General features: G+C 41.4%; 1 protein-coding gene across 1 annotated transcript; it reads left to right on the top strand.

The window, feature by feature from the left end:
- The first annotated feature begins 12,138 nt into the window (after nt 1-12,138).
- Nucleotides 12,139-24,146, top strand: plg (plasminogen). Its single transcript, XM_015947539.3, has 20 exons — nt 12,139-12,282; nt 12,708-12,824; nt 13,145-13,280; nt 13,358-13,464; nt 13,712-13,826; nt 13,902-14,041; nt 15,260-15,380; nt 15,474-15,592; nt 16,442-16,610; nt 16,703-16,827; nt 17,215-17,374; nt 17,782-17,960; nt 18,031-18,179; nt 18,292-18,385; nt 18,789-18,903; nt 19,773-19,847; nt 19,949-20,089; nt 21,317-21,423; nt 22,972-23,117; nt 23,713-24,146. The coding sequence occupies exons 2-20, from the start codon at nt 12,746-12,748 to the stop codon at nt 23,872-23,874; spliced, it is 2,439 nt and encodes an 812-aa protein (XP_015803025.3). The 5' UTR covers nt 12,139-12,282; nt 12,708-12,745; the 3' UTR covers nt 23,875-24,146.
- The last annotated feature ends 225 nt before the right edge of the window (nt 24,147-24,371 follow it).

Raw genomic sequence — 24,371 nt, 5'->3', positions numbered from 1 at the left:
CATGTTAAACTCCAGATAATGGCTACTCTTTGCTCTAAGTTTAATCATTTCTTCTGAGGCGGGACAGTGATTTGGACCATGCTGATTCCAGAGTTCCCAGCATATTTGCAAAGCTAATTCACAAAATTAATATTAATAGATGACAAATGAACACCTGTATTTCCCTGCTGTATGCTCAATGTTGATTTAGTGCTGTTTTATTTTTTAACCTTGTTGCACTTAAATTCCCTGAGTAAGAAGCACCCACGACTGCACTTTGTCACCTTTTAATGACTTTTCTTCATAAGACGTTCATGCATTTCGTCATGCACTGAACTGATAAGTGCTTTATAATGTTTCTGTCCACTAGAGCTGCTGGAACAGCATTCCTCAGGCTGCAGAGGATTTGTGTGGCATGTCCTGGCTGTGACCAAACAAACACGGAGCCCGCACAAGGTAACCTGACACCTTCAGCCCCAAAACCCTGCTGCAGTTGAATTGCAGCAAATATTTATGAGAAATGTTTCTTTTTCTATTTATTTTTTATTGAACGCATCTTTTTTTGTTTAATCTCAATCTGTAACTTCTAGTTAGCAAAAAAGATAGAAATGACATAAAAAAGACCTGGAGGGTGCTGCTCATTCCCTTTAAGGTACAACATGAACAGTATTTCTTACCACTATGTGTTTTTGCCACATTTTTACGTAAGATGATGACAGAAACTGATTTATCCCAATTTTTTCCCCAGTGTCCAGATAGATACATTTTAATGGCTAATGATGAAACTAATGATGGACTCTAACCACCCTAGACTCTGAATTAGTTACCCTCTTTTTTTCAGGCAGACGTTTGAGCAGCCTTTAACAGACGGCAGACTTTGGAGTAAATTCTTGATATGTGGACATCTCGCCCCGAATTGGATAACAGCAATGTGACTCTACTGCTGACTTGCAACGTGGATGTTTTATCTCTACAAATAACACAAGCCTGAAGGAGTTTCTGCTGTGTGGTGGTGGTGCTAATGCTAATGGTTGGCTTCTACCAGCCGAGACGTTCCCTGTTGTGTCCTTGATGCTAAACAAACAACAGCCTTCCCCGTCTCGGGTCAAGATGGGTGAGTCCATGAATGCTAAGTGACAGTGTGACGTAGATCTGTCAGGATTTCTAATCCTAGAGTTTCACCGTCTCTTCTATATCAGTAGCTAATGCAGGAGATACGTGTAGGAGACTGTTTTCATGTTCAGGCTGCATGAAAAACTCAGCGTGACTGATTATAATCGGAAATAATCATTAAAAAGTATTTTCCTTTTTCCGCACCTTTAAAGCTTTAAGGGTCATGAACTCTGACCCTTGACCTAACTTTTATTCCTTCTTCCCCCTATTTTGATTTTGTTTTTATAGTATATATTTTTGGTGAGGTATGTTGTTTGTTTGCAGTTCTGTTTTGTTCCTCCTTATTTCTGACAAGTAGATGGTTTTCAAAGCTGTACATTATTACTAATCTATTTATACGCACAATCTGGCTACATTGGGCCCAAATGCGAGTTCTGAATTGGGGCGTTGAGCTTCGGCCTCCGAGGGTCCGACTGTGGGAGAACAGGTGGGAATAGTTTCTGTCAAACAGAGAGAGATTGATAGAGTGGGTCGGAGCGCCGGCCGGGGGTATTCTCTTACAGTAATTGCAGCGACGGAGACAGCTGGACTCTGTACATTAAACTCTATATTGTGTGTTTGTATTTCTGGAGATGCTTTGTGTTCCTCATGAAGCCTCGAGGAGACAAAGATGTGGCTCTGGTTTATACTCTTGATTAAGAAAAGAGAAGCCTTTTCCTTTTCCAGACTAAAATCTCTGATTTGTTTTAAACTAATGGTGTTGGGTGTACTGTTTATGTCTTACTGCTGGAGTTAGACACCAGCTCCCCTCGAGCGGTTTAAATGATGATGAGTGACCAAGAGCTCATCTAAAGTGATTATTAACCAACCTGATTATCATTTTTATCCATCTAGTCTAGTCTGTTAACCAGCAAACAAAATCAGTGAAGGCATGAACCAGATGTGCAACGTGGACATGCATAGGCTTGCTCTGTTTGGCCACATCTGTGTGCAACAGTTGTGAAACCCCATGTGCACGGAGCATAAAAATCCTGCTTCTGGTTTGAGATTTAGAGGTGCGCAGTGTTTAATCACACATCCTTCAAAACCACAGTGCCGTACAATGGGTCCAGTCAAGGGCATGTCTCTTAAGCAATGCTTTAATCAAAGCAAAAAATGCACCCAATTTAAGGCACAATGTTTAAAAAAGCCATCACTCTGCGTCCGTCTGTCGGGACCTTCTGTCCGGCGAGGCTGTCTCAGAAAACTCACAATGGGGAGATGTTTTGAAAGAGCAATAAATGAGGTTTTTCAAGTCCATAATACAAAACAACCATGATACGTTCCTGTGATTTGATAGGACGGTCAAGCAGGAGGAGAAGTGATTATGCAGCCACCCGAGGTTTCTTCTGCAGATTATGATGTTTCTGGTGGAGTCTTTAGGAAAAAAACAAAAACACACTGCTGCTTTTAAAATTTAAATTCAAACGTCTTAATGAACCCAGAGGGAAATGAAATGTAACTGTTTATTGTAAAAATTTCCTAACTAAAAATAACAACAACCATTAGCCAATTAGTCATTTCATTTATAAATGGTTGCTTTAGTTAGAAACAGTTAAGTGATTTTAAAGTTAACTCATCTGCAGTTTGTGTGGTTGTCTGACTTTGCTATTTGAAACAAAAATGGAAATGAATATTTACAGTGACATCTAAAGTAAAAGCTAAAGTAGGTACACACATAGCTGCCACCTTGGAAATATGGTGAGGAGCAGCTGCTCCTCCTCATTCTCTGTTTGGGGTTTATATCCTCTCTGATCTGGAAACACCTTGGGATCCCCCAGGAGGAGGCGGAGCGATGGGGGGAGGAAATGGTTTCCCTGGGCCGGTTACCACGGTGACCTGATGTTGCATTAAGAGAAGAGAAGAATGAGCATGTCGTCTAATTCAAATTAATTATGAATATAGCTGAAAACTGCAGCAAGTAAAGGGAAGAAAACAAGTAAAACTGGTGTCTTTAAGTCATGGGGGGGGGGGGGGGGGTACAAGCAATCATTTCCTTTTTGAGGACAATCGAGTGTTTGTAAAATGAAGTCTGACAAGCAGATATCGATTGAGGGGAAACCTTGGTCTCTGCACACCTTCCTCTCTCCATCTCCAGCATTTCTTATTGTTCTGCTCCACCTTCTTGGAGACTGACCTTCACCTTGTGCAGGAACACAAGTGACCAGGATTCATCTCTCAAAAACACAATGGCTGAATGCTGAAGATCCCTGGAAAAGAAACAGGGACGGTTATTTCTAATAGCTAAATCTAGAAGTGAAATTCAAATTCTGCATTTTCTTTTAGGGATTCTTTGAAATCTGACCTTGAGAACTACTATGACATTTTTAATGCAGATGCAGATTTGAATATGAGGACTTGAACTCAAGCAACTGGATGTGCTGCAGATCTACACAGAATGATGCAAGAGCGTCTGCCTTTTTGCATCATGATGTCACTGTTTATATTATCCAGTACAGACAAACTTCACCCTCTTTTTAAAGTTTTATGTAAGAAAGCATAAAAGTGGTTCTGATCTTTATTAGGACAACAACAAAAAGAAAAAAACAACTGACTTATTTGAGGTGAAATTAAAATTTGAGTGAGTCACTTGCAGATGTCAGTTAAAGGTATAGCAAAGGATCTTTTTCTTCCAGGTGGATCATCTGAATCATTGGTTCGTTTAACCGTCATCATTCTGGTGAACCATTTACACAAGGCCGTCGTCGTACGATGCTGGGTAGTTTGCACTTCCTGTGCATGCGCACAGACAAGGTTGGGCTCCCCACAGATGCCTCTGTTGCCGGTTTTCTGCTCAAAGCTAAAGTTTGGCTTACTATTTGGAGAAATTCATTTCAGTTTACTGCTAGAAGAAGTTGGCTGCAAGGTCGGCAGCTACTTGTAACAAGGATAACTGGATGTTCTTTCTCATGTGCATTTTATTCTTTTTTTTTTTTTCAAAAACGAGGAGCGGGCGGTTCTTTCCTGAAATTCTGAAACATCCTCTGCTATACCTTTAAGATGGACAGAATATTCTTTTAAGGTCTGATCCTAGCATTGAAGTCAGGCTGTCTGAACTTGAGGTCTGGTGCGTTTGGGATCGTTATGCAGTTAATGACCCAAGCTTTGGCTGTTGGACATTTAGACCCACATGATGGTCTCTGACTGCAAGGAGCCCAAATCATCAGCCCTCCACCACCCTGCTGACATCCAGTGCAAGGCTACAAAACTTTATTTATAGTTCACATTTCATGCACAGAGGTGATTCAATATGCTTCTCATACACAAGAAAAAACAAACGGTTTCTGCAAACTTGATGCCAGTTGTGGGTAAATCTCTCCTGTGTTCTAACCTCTTCTTTTACTACCATTCTGAACCACTTCTATGTCTTTCTAATCATTTTCTAAGTGATTAAACTTGGGTTGTTTTACATCTTACTTGCCTTGAACCTGCAGGTCAAATATTTCTTCATCTGATATGTTTAATTGTAATTAGTCATCTCATTCTTTAAAAAAACACCAAGCATGTTTGCAGGTCTGTTGGAAAGACTCGATCCCAAAGTGCTCAGACGTTGACGTCACAAAAACAACATGGCAGGGGGGGGAAACTCTGGTGTCACTTTAAGACCCTGGAAGTAGATGATGGTACTTTGTCTACTTAATATTAACATTGATGATTGTAATGCACCTGTTATTTGTAAGTAATTCGCTCAATTGCACCTCAAATTGACTTTAAACCAGTTGACGATGACAGAGGAGTTAAGTGCCTGTCTCATAACCGAAGGGTTGTGGGATTGAGTCCCGCTCAGTCTGTTGCAGTGGTGTCATTTGGCAAGACACTTAATCCACCTTGCCTGCTGATGGTGGTCTGAGGGACCAGTGGTGCCTGTGTATGGCAGCCTCGCTCCTGTCAGTGCTCTCCAGAGCAGCTGTAGCTCACCCTCACCAGCGTGTGAATGGGTGAATGACTGATTGTGCTGTAAAGCACCTTGTCCTCCATACAGTCAACCATACTCTGTCAAAGAAATAAAATTAATCCCTTTTTCTAAATAAACGTAAGTACTTTTATCTGCTCTTGACTCAAAGAAAAGCCACAGTAGTCCAACGTTGATGCCAAAGATGTTTCAATGAGCCATTGCCATCTTTGTGCAGAGTGCTGTGATTTTCCCACCAAACCAGTACAGAGCTGTGATTGGGCTGCTACAGATGTCATGCTCCATTGAGCAGTCTGCCACACATGGTGGAAAAAGCAGGGAAGAAGACAGATAGATATTGTTTTCCCAAAAAAAGTGTGGTGTGTTTGGTCAGCCACAATACCGGTCAGGGCTGCGAAGGTTCCAATGGAGCGTTGCTACACCAACATGCAAAGCAAAATTTTTTACTTCGACAAATGATGGTCTAGATTCTTAGCCAATCAAATGTAATATTAATCTATAATCATTATCCTTCTCACCAATCCCAGCTATACAAAGATCTATCAGGGTGGCAGTGTTCAAATGTTCTATTTGTGGGCAGGTTACCAGGAAGAAGGTTGTAGCTTTTACATAATAATTAATTGGTTAAATTGGTCAGCCCCCTGGGGGGGCTCTTACTAGCCTGGGGGGCAACAAGCCATGCCTGCCCTGCCTATCGGCATGAGGTGCCTCCGCCTTTGTGCTCAAACACCAGAGAAAACATAAAACAGTAGATCTCAAAATAAATAAAAAAAAAATACTTTTTACTTACTCTACTAACCATTTAGTGTGAAATTATGCAAACATTTACAACGTATTTTTTAAGGTTTATACCTTAAATCTTCTGTTTTAAACTGATCTGAAAGGAGGCGGGCAACCATACATTCCTTGAACTGTTTCCAGGGCGTTTTACCAGAGAACGTTTGAAGGTCTGTGGTTTTTATTCTGCACAATTTATTTAACTATTGGATCAATGAAAATACGAAGTTCCAGCACAACTGTGTTCCCTGTGATTCAAAGCTCTTCTTCTCAGATATACAAACCTGAACAACTTTCACCAGAACAAAAGCAAAGCATCTGCTGGTGCCTCTTAGACATTTCAAAGGTTTCAGGTTAATGTCAGTAACTATTATATTCCTCTGTGTAAGTTTTAAATAAAGCGTGATATTTTTATAGCCTTTGGAGGAACCTGAACAAAGTTTAAAAACTAGATTTTGCTTCACAAAGGTGAAGTTTATCAAAGCCTTCCCATGACCCGACCTCCCAATCAGAATCCCTTTAGTTGTTTCATACTTTGATTTCCACTCACTAATCTGGCCTTTCTAACGCAAGGCAGCATTGTGCTGTAATTATGGATACCATTTTTAGTAGTTTTACTTGCATCCTTGACATTTCCTTTTTGACTTGAACAGGATTTGTTTTCACTTTCCTTTCAAACGCAGCAGCAGTCAAGTTTTTTCCACTTCTCAAGTGGATTTGTGTGCAGAAGATCAGCTTTTATTGTAGAAACAAATCTCCCCAGGTTGATGAGCAACAGCTCCCTCTGGAGTGATTCCAGATGAACATGATTGCTCTGTTGCAGTAAAACAAACTATTATTTACTCACTCATTATCTTAACCGCTTATGCCTCACTGTCACTGCAGGGAGCCCCATTTGTGGGCCCCAGAACGGTCTTCTGTGGCCCTTGATTTTAACTTTTCTATCAATTTAAATTATTCTAATAATGATTATTACAGGGCTTCCCAGCCTGGGATCTTTCTGCATGGAGTTTGCATGTTCTCCCTGTGCATGCGTGGGTTCTCTCCAGGTACTCTGGCTTCCTCCCACAGTCCACAAGCTTGACTGTTAGGTTCATTGGTCTGTCTAAATTGTCCTTAGGTGTGTGTGTGTGTGTGTGTGTGTGTGTGTGTGTGTGTGTGTGTGTGTGTGTGTGTGTGTGTGTGTGTGTGTGTGTGTGTGTGTGTGTTTGATTGATTGATTGATTGATTGATTGATTGATTGATTGATTGATTGATTGATTATCCTGTCCAGGGTGTACCCCCGCCTGATTGCCCATTGACCGCTGGAGATAGGCACCAGCCCTAACCTACCAATAAACCCCTTAAAGAAAAAAAAACGACCTTTTATGTAGCACCTGTCAAGATAAAAGTAGGTGGTAGGAGGTGTTTCACAAGAAAAAGAAATTTAAAATAGAAAACATATTTATGAAAATTTATTTAAAATATGTTTAAATTGAGAAAAAAAATAAAAATTGTGATTAAAAATTGTAAGGAAAAGCAGAGAGAAAATGAATAGGAAAGAGGGAATTTAATCATGGGAAAGGTGGAAAGAGCAAAATAAAGGGAGGATTGTGATGAAGGTCACCCAAAAGCCATCTTGAACAGGTGAGTTTTCAGCTTTTTAAAGGAGTCCGCTGATCTCAGGCTCAGGGGATGAGAGTTCCAGAGTCTGGGGGCCACAGCAGCAAATCTGTCACCTTTAGCCTGGTGCGTTGCCCAACCAGTAGGCTTAGATCACTGGACCTCAGGGACCTGCTGGGGTGTAGGCACTGAGAAGATCACCAATCTATGATGGTGCTTGTCTGTGTAAGACCCTAAAGAAATGAACCCTGAAGGTGACTGGCAGCCAGTGGAGGAGAATTGGGGTGATGTGGGTGTATTTGGAGGATTTGATCAGAAGCTGAGCACAGGCATTCTGAACCACCTGTAGACGGTTCAGGGAGGTTCTGCTCAGACAAGTGAAAAGAAAGTTTTGTGGGACAGAATGGGACTCAGCTTAGCAATGTTCCTGAGATGGAAGAAGGAAGACCGAACAAGAGAACTGACATAAGAATCCAGGGTGAGGGCTGGGTCAAAGGTCACACCGAGATTCATGACAGAGAGTTTGGTGTGAGAAGAAATCCAAATGGTCCAAATGAACAATGACTTGGATGACTGAGAACCTTCACCAGCATATGTGAGAAAAAAACTGACCAAGATAGACTCTGACTTTGAGACCTAGCTTGTTTTGATCTCAGTCTTATCTTCATTCAGCTGTAGAAAGTTCCCAGCCATCCAGGTTTTAATAGTCTAAGCAGGTGTGTAACAGCTGCAGGTTAGATATCTCACGGGGCCTAAAGGAGATGTACAGTTGGATGTCATCTGCATAAAGATGGTAGGAGATTCATTTAAAGGAACTCAGAATGTGCTGAAGAGGAAGCTGATAGAGGAGGAAGAGTCGAGGCCCCAGCACAGAGCCTTGTGGGACACCATGGGTGAGGGAGGTGGTGGAGGACCGAAACTTGGAGACAGACACAGAGAAGTAATACTCAGACAGATAAGAGTAGAACCACTCCAGAGCTGTTCCTGATAGGCCTACCCAGTCTCTCAGCCTATCCAGTAGCAGATGAGGGTCAGCAATGTCAAAGTTGCAGCTGAGTGTCAAGCAGGGAGGCATTGGGTTCCCCCCTCCCTTTTTTTTAAGTCTTTGGTATGACTTGACTGGGAATTGAGCCTCGATCTCCCAGTCCCAGGGCAGGCACTCTATTAGGCCACTGAGAAAGTGACCCTTTGTAATGTTAATGAAATGTCACTCAGACACCCACCGCCTCCTGTGGCCAGAATACAACATTTGCACTTCATACTGGTGGGCCGCTCTCTTTAGCTGACATACCTGGCGCGGCAGCCAGGTTCCAGCACATTTCCTGGATGTTTTAGATCATGAACACAGTTGAACTTTAATTTAAGTGAGGAAGTGCGCACGGCTTGGGGGGCCACAAAGAAGGGCCTCGCCGGCCGCCTATTGATTACTGCTGCACTAGGGGGTTCTAAAAAGCAAGCAAAACTGCCTAGTGTGTCTTTAAGAACCCAAACTCTTAGAGAATACTAAACAGAGGAAATGGGCCAAATAGAAGACAATTTCAGGGGGGATAACGTGGAGAAAAAAATGTGTTTAAAGAATAACTAAACCCCAAAATAAAATGTTTTGCTTATGAACTGTATAACTGGGTCTTTACAAATGCAATCGTTCTGTTTCTGTGCATTTTTGACGCGTTTGTTTAAATTTGATTAAATCTAGAATCTAGGTCTAAAAACATCTTAGTGCTGTCCCCTGTGGCAGAACAGCGGCTACTGCGTTTTATACTTGTGATTGGCTGGGGCTGGAACAATTTCACGTCATCGGTACAGTCTCCTCCCACTCCCCCGTCGTGTTCTCTGTCCCTTTGGTCCCCAGCCCCCTCCAGGTGTCCCCTCACATCCTGTGTCCTTGCAGCCCCCAGCCCTTTTTGTCCCCGGCTCAATCCAGGTTTTCCTCAGGTTCTCTTAGTCTCCCCACTGTAGTTTCTATAGGTTTATTATTTCAGTTCCTTAGTCTCCTTTCCTTAGTCTCCTTTAGTGTGTGTGTTCCCTTCCCCAGTTAGATCTGGTTTCCTCCCCTGCTCCGTTCTGCTCCTCCTCTCTGTTATTAGTTTCACCTGTACCCAATTCCCCGCGCACCTGCCCCTCGTCTTCTGTCACTCCAGCCCTGCGTATATAACCCTGTCTGTGTCTCCAGTATTTGTCGGTTCATTGTCTTATGTCAGCGTTGCTTTGTCCCCTACAGCTACAGACCTATAGATCCTGGCTCATGAGTGAGCTTTTGTTTTTTGCCTATAGAACTTTAGATTTTTGACATAGTCCTACAGTCTTTGTTTTCTGAGTTCTCATCCTAATAAAAGGAGTTTTTTTATTTAAACGACCTCTCCAGCCGTGAGTACTGTGGTGTTCTGTGTCTTGGGTCCAATCCTCCTGCGCTCGCAGCGTGACAAAATGAACCAACCCACCCGCATGAACCCAGCAGACCCCGCAGCTACACCTTGGTACCCGGACAGGTATTTCGGCGACCCGGCCACCTGCAGGCAGTTCATTCGGGACTGTGCTCGTTTCCTTGACCTGGCTTCCTCCGAGTTTGATAAGGTCTCCTTCATGGTGCTCTGTCTGGGAGGAAAAGCTCTGCGGTGGACAATGTTCTACTTCGAGCAGTACCCTACAAGAACTGTTTTCTTTTGGGGCTTTGCTAAGGAGCTACAAGAGACTTTCTGCTACCCACAACCACCTGCCGAACTCACCACCCCACCTTCATCAGGTCCCGGCAGCGCCACCTCCTCATCTCTGGTGGGCTGTCTTCCCTCATCATCCTCTGGTTCAGCCGGTGCCATCTCGGCAACTCTGATGGGCCGAACCACCACACCCTCATCCGGTCCTGACAGCTCTACCGCCTCCTCTCTGGTGGGCTGTCCCTCGTCTTCCTCTGGTTCTGCCGGTGCCATATCGGCACCTTTGATGGGCCAAACCACCACACCATCATAGGTCCCGACAGCGCTACCTCCTCACCTCTGGTGGGCTGTCCCTCATCGTCCTCCGTTGCTACCGGCGCCATCTCTTCACCTTTGATGGGCCGAACCTCCTCTCATCGATGACGTTGCAACCTTTGCCAGAAGTCTCCTGAGGTCAGAGCAGTATCGGCTGTCCATGTGCTTTCTGCCCTGACGCCTTAGCCCGAGCTCCACCTGACACCATCGCCAGCTCAGCCCGATCCCCTCCGCTTCCCGGAGATCAGAGTTGGTCAGCCCTTCCAAGAGGCTCCGCCTGAAGCGCTTCCACCTGTCCAAGAGGCTCCGCCTGCAGTGGTTCCGCCTGCCCAAGAGGCTCCGTCTGCAGTGGTTCCGCCTGTCCAAGAGGCTCTTTCCCCGGCCCAGCTGGTCAGAGAGTCCTCGTCTTCGCTTGCAGAGGCCATGTCTGCCGCAGGGTCTACGTCTGCTGCAGAGTCTACATCTTCAGAGTCTACGCCATCAGATTCCAGGTCTGCAGTGTCCTTGCCAGCAGCGTCTCCAGAGTCCCCTCTTCAGCCTCCAGAGTCCCCTCTTCAGCCTCCAGTGTCCCCTCTTCAGCCTCCATTGTCCCCTCTTCAGCCTCCATTGTCCCCTCTTCAGCCTCCAGGATCCCCTCTTCAGCCTCCAGAGTCCCCTCTTCAGCCTCCCATTTCTCCGTCCCTTCCTCCAGAGTCTCCGTCCCTTCCTCCAGAGTCTACCTCCCCTCCAGAGTCTACGTCCCCCTGCCATCCTCCAGAGTCCCTCCATCGTCCTCCTCTAGAGTCCCTCCATCATCCTCCTCTAGAGTCCCTCCATCGTCCTCCTCCAGAGCCCCTCCATCGTCCTCCTCCGGAGTCCCTTCACAGTCCTTCTCCAAAGGCTTTGTTCCCTTGTCCTTCTCCAAGGTCTTCGTCCCCTCGTCCTCCTCCGGTGTCTTTGGCGTCCCATCTGTCCCCCAGAGCCAGATCCCGGCTCCTGGTTCCCCGTCGCCGGCCCCCCAGACTCTCCAGGTTTTTCGGCTCCAGTTCCCTCCGGGGTTTCTCTGGGTTTTTTGGTGGGATTTTATGTTTTCTGGCCCTCCTCGCCCGCCACCTTTGGTTGGTCTTGTGTTTTGCCCCCTGGGGTTTTTAAACCTGAATATAAGACTCTAGAAGAAATGGGCTGTGATGCCTGTGTCGCCAAAGGTTATGAAAGATTCTTTCACTGTCCTGTGAAGAAAAATACTCCTTGTCTTTTCAAGTAAATTTAATGTGAGTTTATGACTCTGCAACAACAACATTTCTCCACACAGAAAGGTAGCAGCTGGGATTCAAACCTGCAGCTTTTTGCTGTGAGGCAACAGTGCTACCATGTAGCTTTTACATTATATTTAGAGAAAACATTATTCATTGAAAGCTACTGAAAGGTTAAAAAGCCTTTTAATCCATTAAAACTTTTTTCATAACACCTTAAATCTTTTGTGAGTTTCATATTTCAGGGTTAAGTTCCCACAGTTTGTCTCATAAATGTGGCTCTTAGAAGGTTAAGACGTATTTAAACAGTTGACTCAGTGATCATATCTAAAGTTTGTTTCGTAATCACTTGTTTGCAAATGAGGACACTGATCTCCAGTATAGATAAGGAAGCTGTTCTAGCTAGATCACAAAGAACTCATCAATGAAACAAAGGTCCAATCTGTGATTTAATCATGTGGTTCGTTGTCTCTGATCCTGGCCTCCAGGTGCAGTCATAGAGAGTTTGAAAACCTCAGGATCTCAGGTGATATGGTTCTTCTTGGTGTCTTTAAGCCATGGTAAGCTGGGACGGTGAACAGATGAGTGGGGAGCAGCTGGGATGATAGTTGGTTCCTCCAAAAAAGGATAAAGGTGGAACGCTCCCTCAGAGTTGGAGGTGAGTCTTTGACAGCAAGACAATATAAAAAGTATTAAAAACGGATCAAAGTGACATTAAACAAGAATGATACATAACCAGAAATTGTATAAGTTTTTAGTAAAGGGAATTTTTTACAAGAGAGTTTTACTTCTTGGAAATGGGGGTAAACAAAGTTGAGCAAGATCGAGGTCCTCAAAGATGATGTGGAAGGTGGAAAACCCATTTATTTCGTCTCTCAGAAAATGGTTTTCATTGTTTTTGTTTTTTTGTTGTTAAATCACCATTACTGGTGCAAGAACTGAACATGATAATCAATGACATGAGTTCATTGTTTCATTGGACAGTTGCTTGTTCCAGAATCTTTCATAAAATGGATTTTGACCTGTTGTTGTTAGCTTTTCCTGTCAGGCCAATCATTGACTAGTAGCTGTCCTTTCTGTAAGTACCTAATAGAAGTAGAGGGACATCTGAGTTCCAGTCGATGATGAGCTGCTGGTGGACTGTCAACAGCATGGACCCGTTCAAGGCAACGTTTCTTCTGGGAGCCTTTCTTTGCTCTGGTAAGATGCAATAACACGTATAAAAGGTGCTTATAAACATATCTGTAATTATGCTTGCTGTAGAAAAAGACTGTCTAATCTGAAGAGATTCCAACCTAAAGATCACAAAATAACCTGGAATCTGACTTGAAAAAACTTGACATCTTTTGAATGTTCTAATGTTAATTTTGTAAATGACCACGTACTATTCTTGAATTCAGTTACAAGTTCTGTTCAACTGATTCAGAATTATTGTGGGTTGACCTGAATGGAAAGAAACGTTTGGTTCACAAATTGATGACCACACCTCACATGTTGATTAATATTCTATCTGTCACCAGTCGGGGGTACCGAGGTGGACGGCTACGCTAAAACTGAGGGGGCGTGGGTGCTTTCGCTGAACAAAAGACAGTATACAGTCAACACTGTGGCTGAGTGTGCCACCAAATGTGACACTGAAACATCTTTCCTCTGCAAGTAAGTTGATGCTTCTTTCTCCGATGTCTTCCATCTACACTGTTAATCAAAGCCTGACTTGGTATTTACTTCTGCAGGGCATTTACATATGTAGAGAAGGACCAGGAATGTTGGACAGCAGCATCAAACTCAAAAACGGAGCTTGTCCTACGCCGGCGAAGCTCAGCTTTATATGAAAAAAACAGCAAGTCCATTTTTATAAAGTTTTTCAACTCTTTTCCTCTAATTTGTAATGGTATTTTGTTGTTTTAGTGACACAGTAGTTAATGTTTAGCTCGTGGTGTACCAGCAGTGGTTTTTGGACTGGCTGCAAACAAAGCAGAGATGAATTACAAGTTAAACACATTTGTTTTGGTTTTCAGAATAAAAGCCTTGTGTTTGATCAGTCAGGTGAGTTTGTATAATCACTGCTTCTTTTTTGTCTTTTCTAGAATATCTTTTGGAGTGTGTGAATGGAACAGGAACAGATTACAGAGGAACAAAGAGCAGAACAAAATCAGGAACGCTGTGTCAGAGATGGGCTTCAAGATTCCCACACAAGCCCAAGTAGGTATCACTTCACATTTGATTCCTAAATTATTTTCATCAATTTTGTAACTTTTGTAAACATTTCCGTCGCAGCTACACACCAGACAAAAATCCACTTGCAGATTTGGACTCCAACTTCTGCAGAAACCCTGACGGGGACATAAATGGACCCTGGTGTTATACCACTGACCCAAATACTCGCTGGGAGTCCTGCAACATACCCAGCTGTACTGGTGAGATTCATGTATCTATAACAGTTGATACTGAGTTGATTCCAAACTTCTGAAGACAACCATCTTCATCAAGATTCGACAGCTGTTGTTTGAAAGTTTTGTGGAAGGCCAACCAATGAAAGCATTGATTAAACTACAAGTGTACGGTGACCAAAACAAAAGCAGTAAAACTGGTACAGTGAACTACAAAAACACTGAAACTAGAAAGCTAACAGAAGTTCAATAGGTGATTGAGCAGAAAACTAGAAGTGGCTGGTGACCAGTGGTGGTGAGGGATTGTGGCATTACAAAAGGAAAGGTAACACAGAATTTCTAGTTACAAGAAAACAATACTAAGTTTGCATAATGTGCCACACAAGGTAAAATGTAAGATGAAAACTAAAGCAGTTAAACTAGTACAAGGAACTACAAAAAGTAAAAATAAACTAGGGGGAAAAAACTGAGATAATGTAAACCACAACAGTAAAACTAGTAAAGGGAACCACACATCTGCCTGTGAGCTACAACTAAAAAACTCTGTTGTGAAAGCTGGGAAGGAATGAGGGAGAAAACACATGAGCGCAGACTCAGACACAACATTAGTCCACAAGTAGAAGGTGGGAGGAGCTGGGATCCCCCTCGCAGCTGAGAGAGCATACAGCATCTAGTGTGCGTACTACTGCTTACGGGTGTGAAGGAGAGGAATGGAGAGTGCAATGAGTCCTTGAAGATTCCATGGTCACGCCCAGATCACCAGTTGACCAACCAGATACGTCACAATTCCAAACCAGGATTGAAGGAGGAAAGGTTTCAAAGCATCTGTCAGCATTCACGCTGTGGGAGATTTCCTCAGTCTCTGCTGGTCTCAAGCTCCTCCAAACACCCCAATAATGAGGTATAATTCCCTTCATACCATGCAGTAACTTCCTCGATGATGGCATCCATCTTGTGTGCCAACACAGGAATCGCATCTGGCTTGCAATTCATCTTGAACTACGACAGAGCAAATTTTGTATAGCTTTTCTTTTTGTTTTAAAATTGGAGTGCTACAGCGATTACCCTTTTGCCCTTGCCTTTTCTTAATTGCTGAATCATGACTTTTGACCTGAGTGCAGCCAGTTTGCACCCAACTGGTACAAAACATAAACCACTGGGTACAATTTGACCAGCACTTGCTAAACAGCACTTTACTACCCAAAGACTTAATTTGCAATGTCTTTATTTTCAAACCTTTTGCAGAGGAGTGTATGTACTGCAACGGTGAGGACTACAGGGGAAAAATCTCCACTACTGAGAACGGTTTCACCTGCCAGCGCTGGGACTCCCAAGAGCCTCATAACCACGGCTACAACCCAACTGCGTAAGTAAAACAGAAATGGAAAACATCAGGATTTCACAATTCCAGTTATCCAACGTTGAACCAAACTGAGTGTTTATGCTGATCTGTTTTTAGTCTTCCAGACAAGTTTCTGGAAGAGAACTATTGCAGAAACCTGGATGGAGAACCTCGACCCTGGTGTTTGACCACCAGCCCGTCTAAACGATGGGATTTTTGCTCCGTTCCCCGCTGCAGTGAGTTTAATGTCTATTTGATGATTTCAACTTGCATTCTATTTTATTGCTGTAAATGTTTTCAAATTCACGTACATGTTTAAAAATGTATGATACAAGTTTCAGCATTAAAAGTTTAAATACAAGCTACCTGTCTGTTGTTTGAGCTGTTAGAGCAAACTTTGTATGGGCAGCAGTAGCTCCAGCAGTTAGAGTGGGTTGTCCAGTAATAGGAACGTTGTAGGTTCAATCCTGGCTCCTGTCGGAGATTAATACTTTTTTATGCTTGGGCTTAATCCACCTTGCCTGGTGGTGGTTGGAGGCACTGGTGGCTCCAGTGCTCGGCAGTCTTGCCTCCGTCAGTGCGTCCAAGGGCAGCTGTGCCTACATTATACCTCATCATCACCAGCGTGTGAATGGGTGAATAACTGATTGTGTTGTGAAGTGCCTTATTGGGTTGTAGAATCCAAAAAAGGCGCTATACGAATACAGGCCATTACCATATTTGTAGAAGTCATGGTTTGGTTTTGGACCAGAAAGCAGACTCAAAGGTCCAAATGTTGTATTTTCGCTTGCATTGATGGTTGAGGAGCAATGCTTGAGATGTGACTTCAGCTGTTAAAGGATATAAATTCTTTAAGTTAGAGAAGTTGATCCGGAGTGAGATAGTTGTGGTTTTGAGTAAACCTAAACAAGTGTTAAAAGGGAGTTTTCCTCTCCACTGTCGCTAAGTTCAAGGAAGGTTTTGTATCATGTGGAAGTCTGACCCACAAAGATTGCTGTTTTGCCTTTAGGCTTCACTAAAATCCTTGGTAGAGAACAGAGAGCACGGCCATTTCTTGTTCTTGAGTTCTGCATACTACCTTCCAGCCTCTGCACCGGAGCTTCCCACCGTCGCCCCTGAGCTGACCTGTATGACTGGGGAAGGTAAAGCGTACCGCGGGACAGTCGCTGTAACTCAGAGTGGTAAACCATGCCAGAGGTGGTCGGCTCAGATGCCACACCCTCACAATCGCACGCCAGAAAACTACCCCTGCAAGTATGAAATGATCTACGTATGAGTGAATGAATCAAATACAATGATTCAGTCAGTATAATCTAATACATTTGTTTATGTTTTTAATTTGTCAGAGGCTTAGATGATAACTACTGCCGTAACCCTGATAATAAGAAGCGGCCCTGGTGTTACACCACAGACCCTGAAACCCGCTGGGAGTTCTGCAATGTGACACGTTGTGGAAACACACCTGATCCAGGTACAACAGAAGCTTCTTAGGATGTTTATTTGTTTAACTGGTTTCTTCTACTTCAATCTTTATAGCAAATAAAAACATGTTTGAGGCTGTTTTGGATGGTAACATCCCTTTAATTTCCCTCTCCAGATGAACTCCTTGGCTGATTGCAATTAAAGCCGTCTGTGATTTTTCCATTTTAAAGACATCTGATTGCCATATTAAGTATTAAAAATAAAGTAAACGGGTTTGCATTTCTATAGGTTTTGAAGTGGTCCTTAAAAGCAACACAAGCCAAACTAATTATACGTCAAAGAAAAAGTATAAATGCAATATAATATATTTTTTTTGGAATGCCACTTTTCCTTCTGTTTTGTATGAAAACCGTCAGATTACTGTCTGTCTCTGCAGACGAGGCAGTGATCCCCACTGAAGAAGATGACTGCTATGAGGGCAACGGTTCCAGTTATCGAGGAATAACATCAGAGACTGTCAGTGGAAAAAAGTGCCAAATGTGGAGCTCACAAACTCCTCACCAACATCAAAAGCGTCCAGAAAAATTTCCTGAAGCGTACGTATACTCAGGTCATGAATTAAGCAGATCTTTATTTTTGTTCTTTTAATGAAGACGATAAGAAAATAAGTTATAGGATACTTTGGTGTCTTCTCTCTGCATGCTGAGAGGAATTAAAACAAAAACAAAGCATCCTACAGCAGTGAGAGAATAAAATCTTTGTTTTGATGAATAATTTGTTTTGTGTTTTTGGTTTGAAAACTGCAGGATATGAAAACAGACAAAAATGTGACGTCTCGAAATAAAAAAAACTAAGGGTGTTTGTGGCATCTTTTAATCAGCACTTGGAATGATTGTTGACATGATGGCCAGCAGAGATCAGTATAATTCTTCTGGTTTGATCCCAGGAGTAAAAAGAAAAGGTATTGCTGATGTCTGCTACCCTTCTTGTTCTCTTTCCACAGGGACCTCAGGAGGAATCTGTGCAGGAACCCAGATGGAGACCAAGCTCCTTGGTGTTACACCATAGATCCCAAAGTCCGCTGGGAGTATTGCAACTTGGAGAAATGCTCTTCCAATGCCCCAAACGCTCCAATTCCAACTGCTCCTGGTCCACAGACCACCCAGAGTCCAACAGAGAAAGGTCCAACTTATAAAGCCAATTTTAGTCACTTGAAAACCTCATTCTCTTGTAACACTTTTTGCTGTTTCAGACTGCAAGGTTGACAATGGAGTGACTTACCGAGGTCCAACCTCCATCACGCAACTTGGTGTGACTTGTCAAGCGTGGAGTTCCCAGACTCCTCATGAACACAATAGCTTCACACCACAAAGTCACCCAGATAAAGGTCTGGAGGGCAATGTGAGTATGTGTAAGCACATATATAACATGCTTTATGTAAAAAAAAAAAAAAAACACAGACCTTTTACTGGTTTTCTCTTATTTAATAAAATTGTCCTTAAATCACCATCAGAACTGCAGAAACCCAGATAACGATGCCCATGGACCCTGGTGCTACACTACTGACCGTAACAAGAAGTGGGACTACTGCCAGATCCCTGATTGTGGTATGTAACCAAAAACATCCTCCTCAACTTGAGTAAAGCCTTCAACTCCCTTCCCTTCTGGCGTACCTCAAAGCCCGGTACATGGACCTCTCCTGTTCACCATTTATTTCCTCATCTATCTCAAGCCTTTTTCTGCCATCATCTTAAATTTTAAGCAGCATTTATGTTAATGTCACTCTTGGTAAAAACTACCTTTTCAGGAGGGTTAGAGACCCACATGTCCGCAAGTTGCAGACCTGAGTAGACGAGAAATGACAGAATCCAAATGGCCCTCTCATTTAATTATTAAAAGGATTTCATGGCTGCTGACAATTTTATTTTTTATGCTTTTTGAGATTTCAGGTATTTAAATAATACATAATAACAAAATGAGGAGTCTAATCTCTGTAAACTTTTGTTACAGCTGGAATGAACTGTGGGTCACCAGCAATCAAACCCAAGCGCTGTTTTGGTCGTGTTGTTGGTGGCTGCATATCCCGACCTCATTCATGGCCCTGGCAAATCAGCCTCAGGACCAGGTTAGTAGAACAATGAAATACAAAGTAAACAAAACTTTTAAACAAGTTGAAGGTTTAGATGAAGCTAATTTTTTTGATAACTCTGAAAGCTCACCTGGATCAAAATGGTTCAAACACAGATGAGGTTCTACAGTTACCTCTGATGCTGCCTCACTTACTGAGGAAGAAGAAATCGCATTAGGGAGGATGCTAATGATTTTGTTTCTAATAGAATTAATTTTACTCTGCTTGAACACTGTTGCTAACCACTTAAACATTCTCCCTCTCCTGATAACACTTTACTTTCTTTGAAGTTGAATGTGCTACAACTAGTTTACCTGTTTAATTATAGATTCACTAGGATAAATACAATAAAGTTTATTTCTCACCAAATAGAATATTTACTAAGAAATCACAATGTAACCGTAGAAACATTACTTGGTATATATGTTGTGTGTGTGGGTGGGTTGGTGTTGGTGTATGCGTGTGTCTGCTCTGTCTTGATCCCCAGTGAATTGTGGTGGATGGCTGCTTATACTAAGTCAGGATCCTCTGGAGGTTTCTTCCTGTTAAAAGGGAGTTTTCTTCTCCACTGTCGCTAAATGCTTGCTTAGTATGAGGATTGCTGTAAAGTCACTGACACTAGTCAGTGACTTGAGGCAATTTGCTGGGTTCCTTATATAGCAAACATTTTACTGATTGGCTTAATGAACTGACCTGTATTGGAATGTTTACTATGTGAAGGGCCTTGAGATGACTCTTATCGTGATTTGGCGCTATATAAAAAGAATTGAATTGAATTTTAATTTTAGCGTTTGTGTAAACTTAACAATTTAGCATTAATTTCAAAAAATCCACTCAGTTGTTTTGTTTATTGTGTTGTTAATCAGTTCAGGAACCCATTTCTGTGGAGGAACGCTGATTCATCGTCAGTGGGTTCTCACTGCCAAACACTGCCTGGAAAGGTCAGAACTTGGTCATCTTAAATAAAACACATTTAAAGGGCAGATAGTTAAACACTGGAGGACTGGGACATGTGTGGTTAAAAACTGTTCTGTTGCCACAGGTCCATCCGTCCCTCGTCATATCAGGTAGTCCTGGGAATCCACAGAGATGCAGCAATGGAGACGACTAAACAAGTGAGGCGACTGGAGAAATTGGTGCTGGGACCGGATGGAGCGGACATTGCTCTGCTCAAACTGGACACGTTAGTACAGCTCAAACTATCTGTACAGATGTATGAAATATGTACACAGAGTATGGGGTTATGCCTGTTTTTCTTTTATTTAAATATAAAAATTACTTTCGTGTCAAATTTTTAATGATCTTGACAAATGGTTCTTTAAGATTACTAAAGATCTTTTTGTGCTTTGTTTTAGTTTTCAGTTCAGTTATTTAATCTGAAAATGATTGAATATTGTGGTTGAAAATACGAAAAGTATACAAGTAGAAGGCAAAAGAAGTGAGAACAAGTTGTGTCTTTAACAAGCTCCCAGATCCCCAGACCTTCTTCTTCCCAGCTACCTCCTGTAGCTCATCCAGAGGAACTCCAAGGATGGTCCCAGCTGTGAGATGTGATCTCTTCAGTGATCCCTTAGTCTGCCCTGACATACCCTGCTGGTGGGACTTTTCTGTAATGCCTCCATTGGAAGGTGTCCAGATAAAATCCACAGCAGATGCTAGAACCACCTCAAATGGCTCTTTTCGACGTGGAGGAGCAGCACCTCTATTCCGAGCTCATTCCAATTAGCTGAGCTCCTCACCCAATACCTGGGGGTGTATTGCTCTCTGACCAAACAGATAATTTACCACAACAGATCAGTACAGCATCTGAATCATTCAAATATCTCCGAGGCTCCAGATGTCTTAAAGTAACACCAAATAGTTTTTTAAACTTTAAGCTAGCGCTTCAACATTGATCTCCGTGATTGTCGGGCCAGAAGCTATTTCATATTTTACACCACTTTGCAGCTCTCTGCTGGCCAGATATTTTACCTAACAGTTTTGTGGAGGGGGTAGGTGTTCTAGGGGGTGCTCTTTTACATGCATTATGGCTGTTAGCATTGCTTTCTTACTTTTACTTCCAGGCTCTGCCATGATGCCAACAAAAAAAAAACTTTTTTCTTCTTGTGCTTTTTATTGATGATCAGCAAACTGAAAAAGTCAACAGCACAGAAAATAGCTAACAGCCAACAGCCATAAAGCATGTATGAGAGCACCCCCTAGAACACCTACCCCCTCCACAAAACTGTTAAGTGGCCAGCAGAAGGTTGCAGAGTGGTGTCAAATATGAAACTGGTCAAGTTTCTAACTCAACAATCACTGAGTTCAATGTTAAAGCTCTCACTTAAGGTTAAAAAAAGATTTAGTGTTACTTAAAATCTGTGAGGAAACACAAGTTGCTGATGCTCACATGTATTTTTTGTGTTTTCAGGCCTGCTGTGATTAATGACCAGGTGCAGCTCGTTTGTCTGCCAGAAAAAGACTACATTGTTCCCAGTGGAACTGAATGTTACGTCACTGGTTGGGGCGAAACTCAAAGTATGTCATAAAATGTGTTTTTAGGACTGTTAAAATTTGCCTTCTTCTTGACAAATGCTACAGGGTGAAATGAATTCAATTCAATTCAATACTTCATTTCACTCAAAGTTTAAATATACAAACTTCAAATCAGAATATAAGCATTCGAGTGAAATAGGGGGAGGAAGAAGAAAAAATCTTATATGACCTACCCCCTTTAACTAAGACAAGATAAATAACAAAAAGTACAAAATAGCCTTATACACAAAAAATAAACCACTCTCTTACTTCCACAAATAATATCACTACTAAAACATTAATCCTCCATCCTCAACTTACCAAATCATACGTTTTTAGCATTTTATCTTTATACATTTTTTTTAATTGATCAGTAGTTGTACATTTTTTAATTCATCATCCAGGTTATTCCATAATTTCACACCATATATTGAAATACACATTTGCTTTAATGTAGTACGGACAAATATCCTTTTAAACTCTGGTTTCTTTCTACTCTTATCATTTTTTGGGATTAAAACAAAGAACCTTTGTAGATTAGTTGGCAGCAAATTATTTCTAGCATTAAACATAATTAGTAAAATTTTCAAGTTAACTAAGTCTTTGAATTTCATAATTTTAGATAGAACAAAATATTTGTTAGTATGTTCTCTTGGATTTGCTTTATATAGAATTTGCAAAACTTTCTTCTGTAACAGAAACAAAGGATTAGTGTTTGTTTTATACGTATTGCCCCAAACCTCAATACAATAAGTTAAGTATGGTAAGATAAATGAATAATATAATGTCTGAAGTGTTGAAATTTCTAGAAAACCTTTGACTTTGTTTAAAATTCCAATACTTTTGGATATTTTTTGTTTTATATATTTTATATGGGATTTCCAAGTAAGTTTATGGTCCAAGAGAACCCCTAAGAATCTGACTTCATTTACTCTATCAATTAAAAAACCATCAATAGACAACGTAACTAAATCATTAGTTTTTCTGTTACCAAAAACCATGAATTTTGTTTTATTCCAATTGAGAAATAATTTATTGTCATTAAACCACTTCTTAAGTTTAGACATATCACAAACCATATTTTGAATAATAATTTCTAAATCATTTCCAGAACAAAATATATTCGTGTCATCAGCAAACAGTATGAACTGTAATACTTTGGACGCATCACAAATGTCATTTATATAAAGAATAAAAAGCTTAGGGCCCAACACTGACCCCTTCGTGAACAATTAGGAAAATATTATTGTGCAGAAAGAGAAAATGAAGATACATTTATTTTCAAATGAATGCTGTTGACTTGAAGTTCAGCTGAGACGAAAACAAACAAATTTCCAGTAAATAATGTATGTCGTAAAATAAGACTATTTTGTTTTGAATGACATTTAATTAAGAAACATAACTGCTGACATTCCAGTAAATTGAATGAAGAAGAGAAACTTTGGATGACAAAGCAATTTTTTTAATTTAGTGACATCCCGGCAATCCTTGTTTTACATGTGTATCTGTGCTGATGGTGACTAGGGTAAACAGTACTGAGGTGTGTTACAGACACTGGAGGTGAAGGCTACCTGAAAGAAGCTGGCTTCCCTGTAATTGAGAATAAGATATGCAACCAGCCGTCCTACCTGAACGGCAGAGTCAGGGACCACGAGATGTGTGCAGGACACATCAACGGAGGAGTCGACAGCTGTCAGGTATGGAAGCACAACCGCCTGGGGTTGATGTCTTGGTGTTTATTTATGGAATAGCTTTGGGACTTTTCCATCAATTATAACTTAGTAGGTGAAAATGAATTACATTGAAATGAAACCATTAAACACAAGATTACAATTCAAATGGTTTTCTTTCTTGTCATGTGAAGAATTCCTATAGTTGAATCAAAACCAGACTTTGAACACAATGCTATTTTTGGGACTTCATGAAAAAAATAATTCTTACATTTTCTAATTAAAAAATGTGTGTTCCACTCAATCATTCCAAGACTGACTTCCATATTTGATCTCTTGTGCACTGCACATTTTATTTCTTGATTTGCAATCTAAACCTAAAAAAGAAATCTGAAAAAAACAATGAAAATAAGATTTAAAATGAGCTTTTTATCTTTTATTCAAACCTTATTTAGGCAGGAAGATCTCATTGAGATTTTAAGCCTTTATTTCAAAGGAGCCCTGGACAAAACAGGCAAAGGTTAAAAAAGTTACTACACAGCTACAATTCAAGTGAATGCCTTTTCAAAAGTTTAAAGCAACAGTATTAAGTTATTAAATCTTTATCTTTTTCTCCCTGCAGGGTGACAGTGGTGGTCCTCTGGTCTGTTATGCACAGAATAGGTACATCCTGCAGGGTGTGACATCATGGGGTTTGGGATGTGCCAATGCCATGAAACCTGGAGTCTACGCTAGAGTTTCAAAATTTGTTGACTGGATTGATCAAACAGTAAAAGCTGGTTAACAAAATGATGATATTCACCACAGAAAATGAATGTATATCAGACCAAAAACACATCATTTCAAATAAATGGAACATTCTCTCCATGGAAAATGTATTAAAGGATTATTTTTTGAGCGAGTTAAAACAATTAAGTTTTTTTTTTTTTTTTTTTGTTTCATGTTCATTCTTCTCAATTCCTCTTTTTTCCTCTGATGCTAAGTGAGGTGGCAGCAGAATTTTTGACTTTAACAAGATCTTGCCAAATAAAAAGCTTCCTGAGAAATGGCAGAAAAGTGTCCTGGTGCTGATTTTTTTAAGAACAGGAAGACACAGAATAGTGTTCATCTTAAGCAGTTCATTCACACCTTTAGTATCTCAACACTGAGGTCTTCTTCCCTGTGTTGGTCTTTGTCAGGTTTAAGTACCTAAGACACCATATAACAACACAACACAAGGAAAGAGACACAAAAGTCAGAGTTCTGTTTAAGCTCGAGGAGAATGGAATAAGGCCACACCAG

The sequence above is a fragment of the Nothobranchius furzeri genome, chromosome 2, assembly GCF_043380555.1.
Source record: "Nothobranchius furzeri strain GRZ-AD chromosome 2, NfurGRZ-RIMD1, whole genome shotgun sequence".
Taxonomy (NCBI): domain Eukaryota; kingdom Metazoa; phylum Chordata; class Actinopteri; order Cyprinodontiformes; family Nothobranchiidae; genus Nothobranchius; species Nothobranchius furzeri.
Note: the sequence above shows the minus strand (reverse complement) of the source record. Positions and strands in the feature narration are given on the sequence as shown.

What these genes read in the sequence shown, in the direction of transcription:
- plg (XM_015947539.3), top strand. Translation starts at nt 12,746, where the DNA reads ATGATGAGCTGCTGGTGGACTGTCAACAGCATGGACCCGTTCAAGGCA. An exon ending in AGATTCCCACACAAGCCCAA is followed by an intron (nt 13,827 to 13,901) that starts GTAGGTATCACT and finishes TTTCCGTCGCAG; the next exon opens with CTACACACCAGACAAAAATC. An exon ending in CAAATCAGCCTCAGGACCAG is followed by an intron (nt 18,904 to 19,772) that starts GTTAGTAGAACA and finishes GTTGTTAATCAG; the next exon opens with TTCAGGAACCCATTTCTGTG.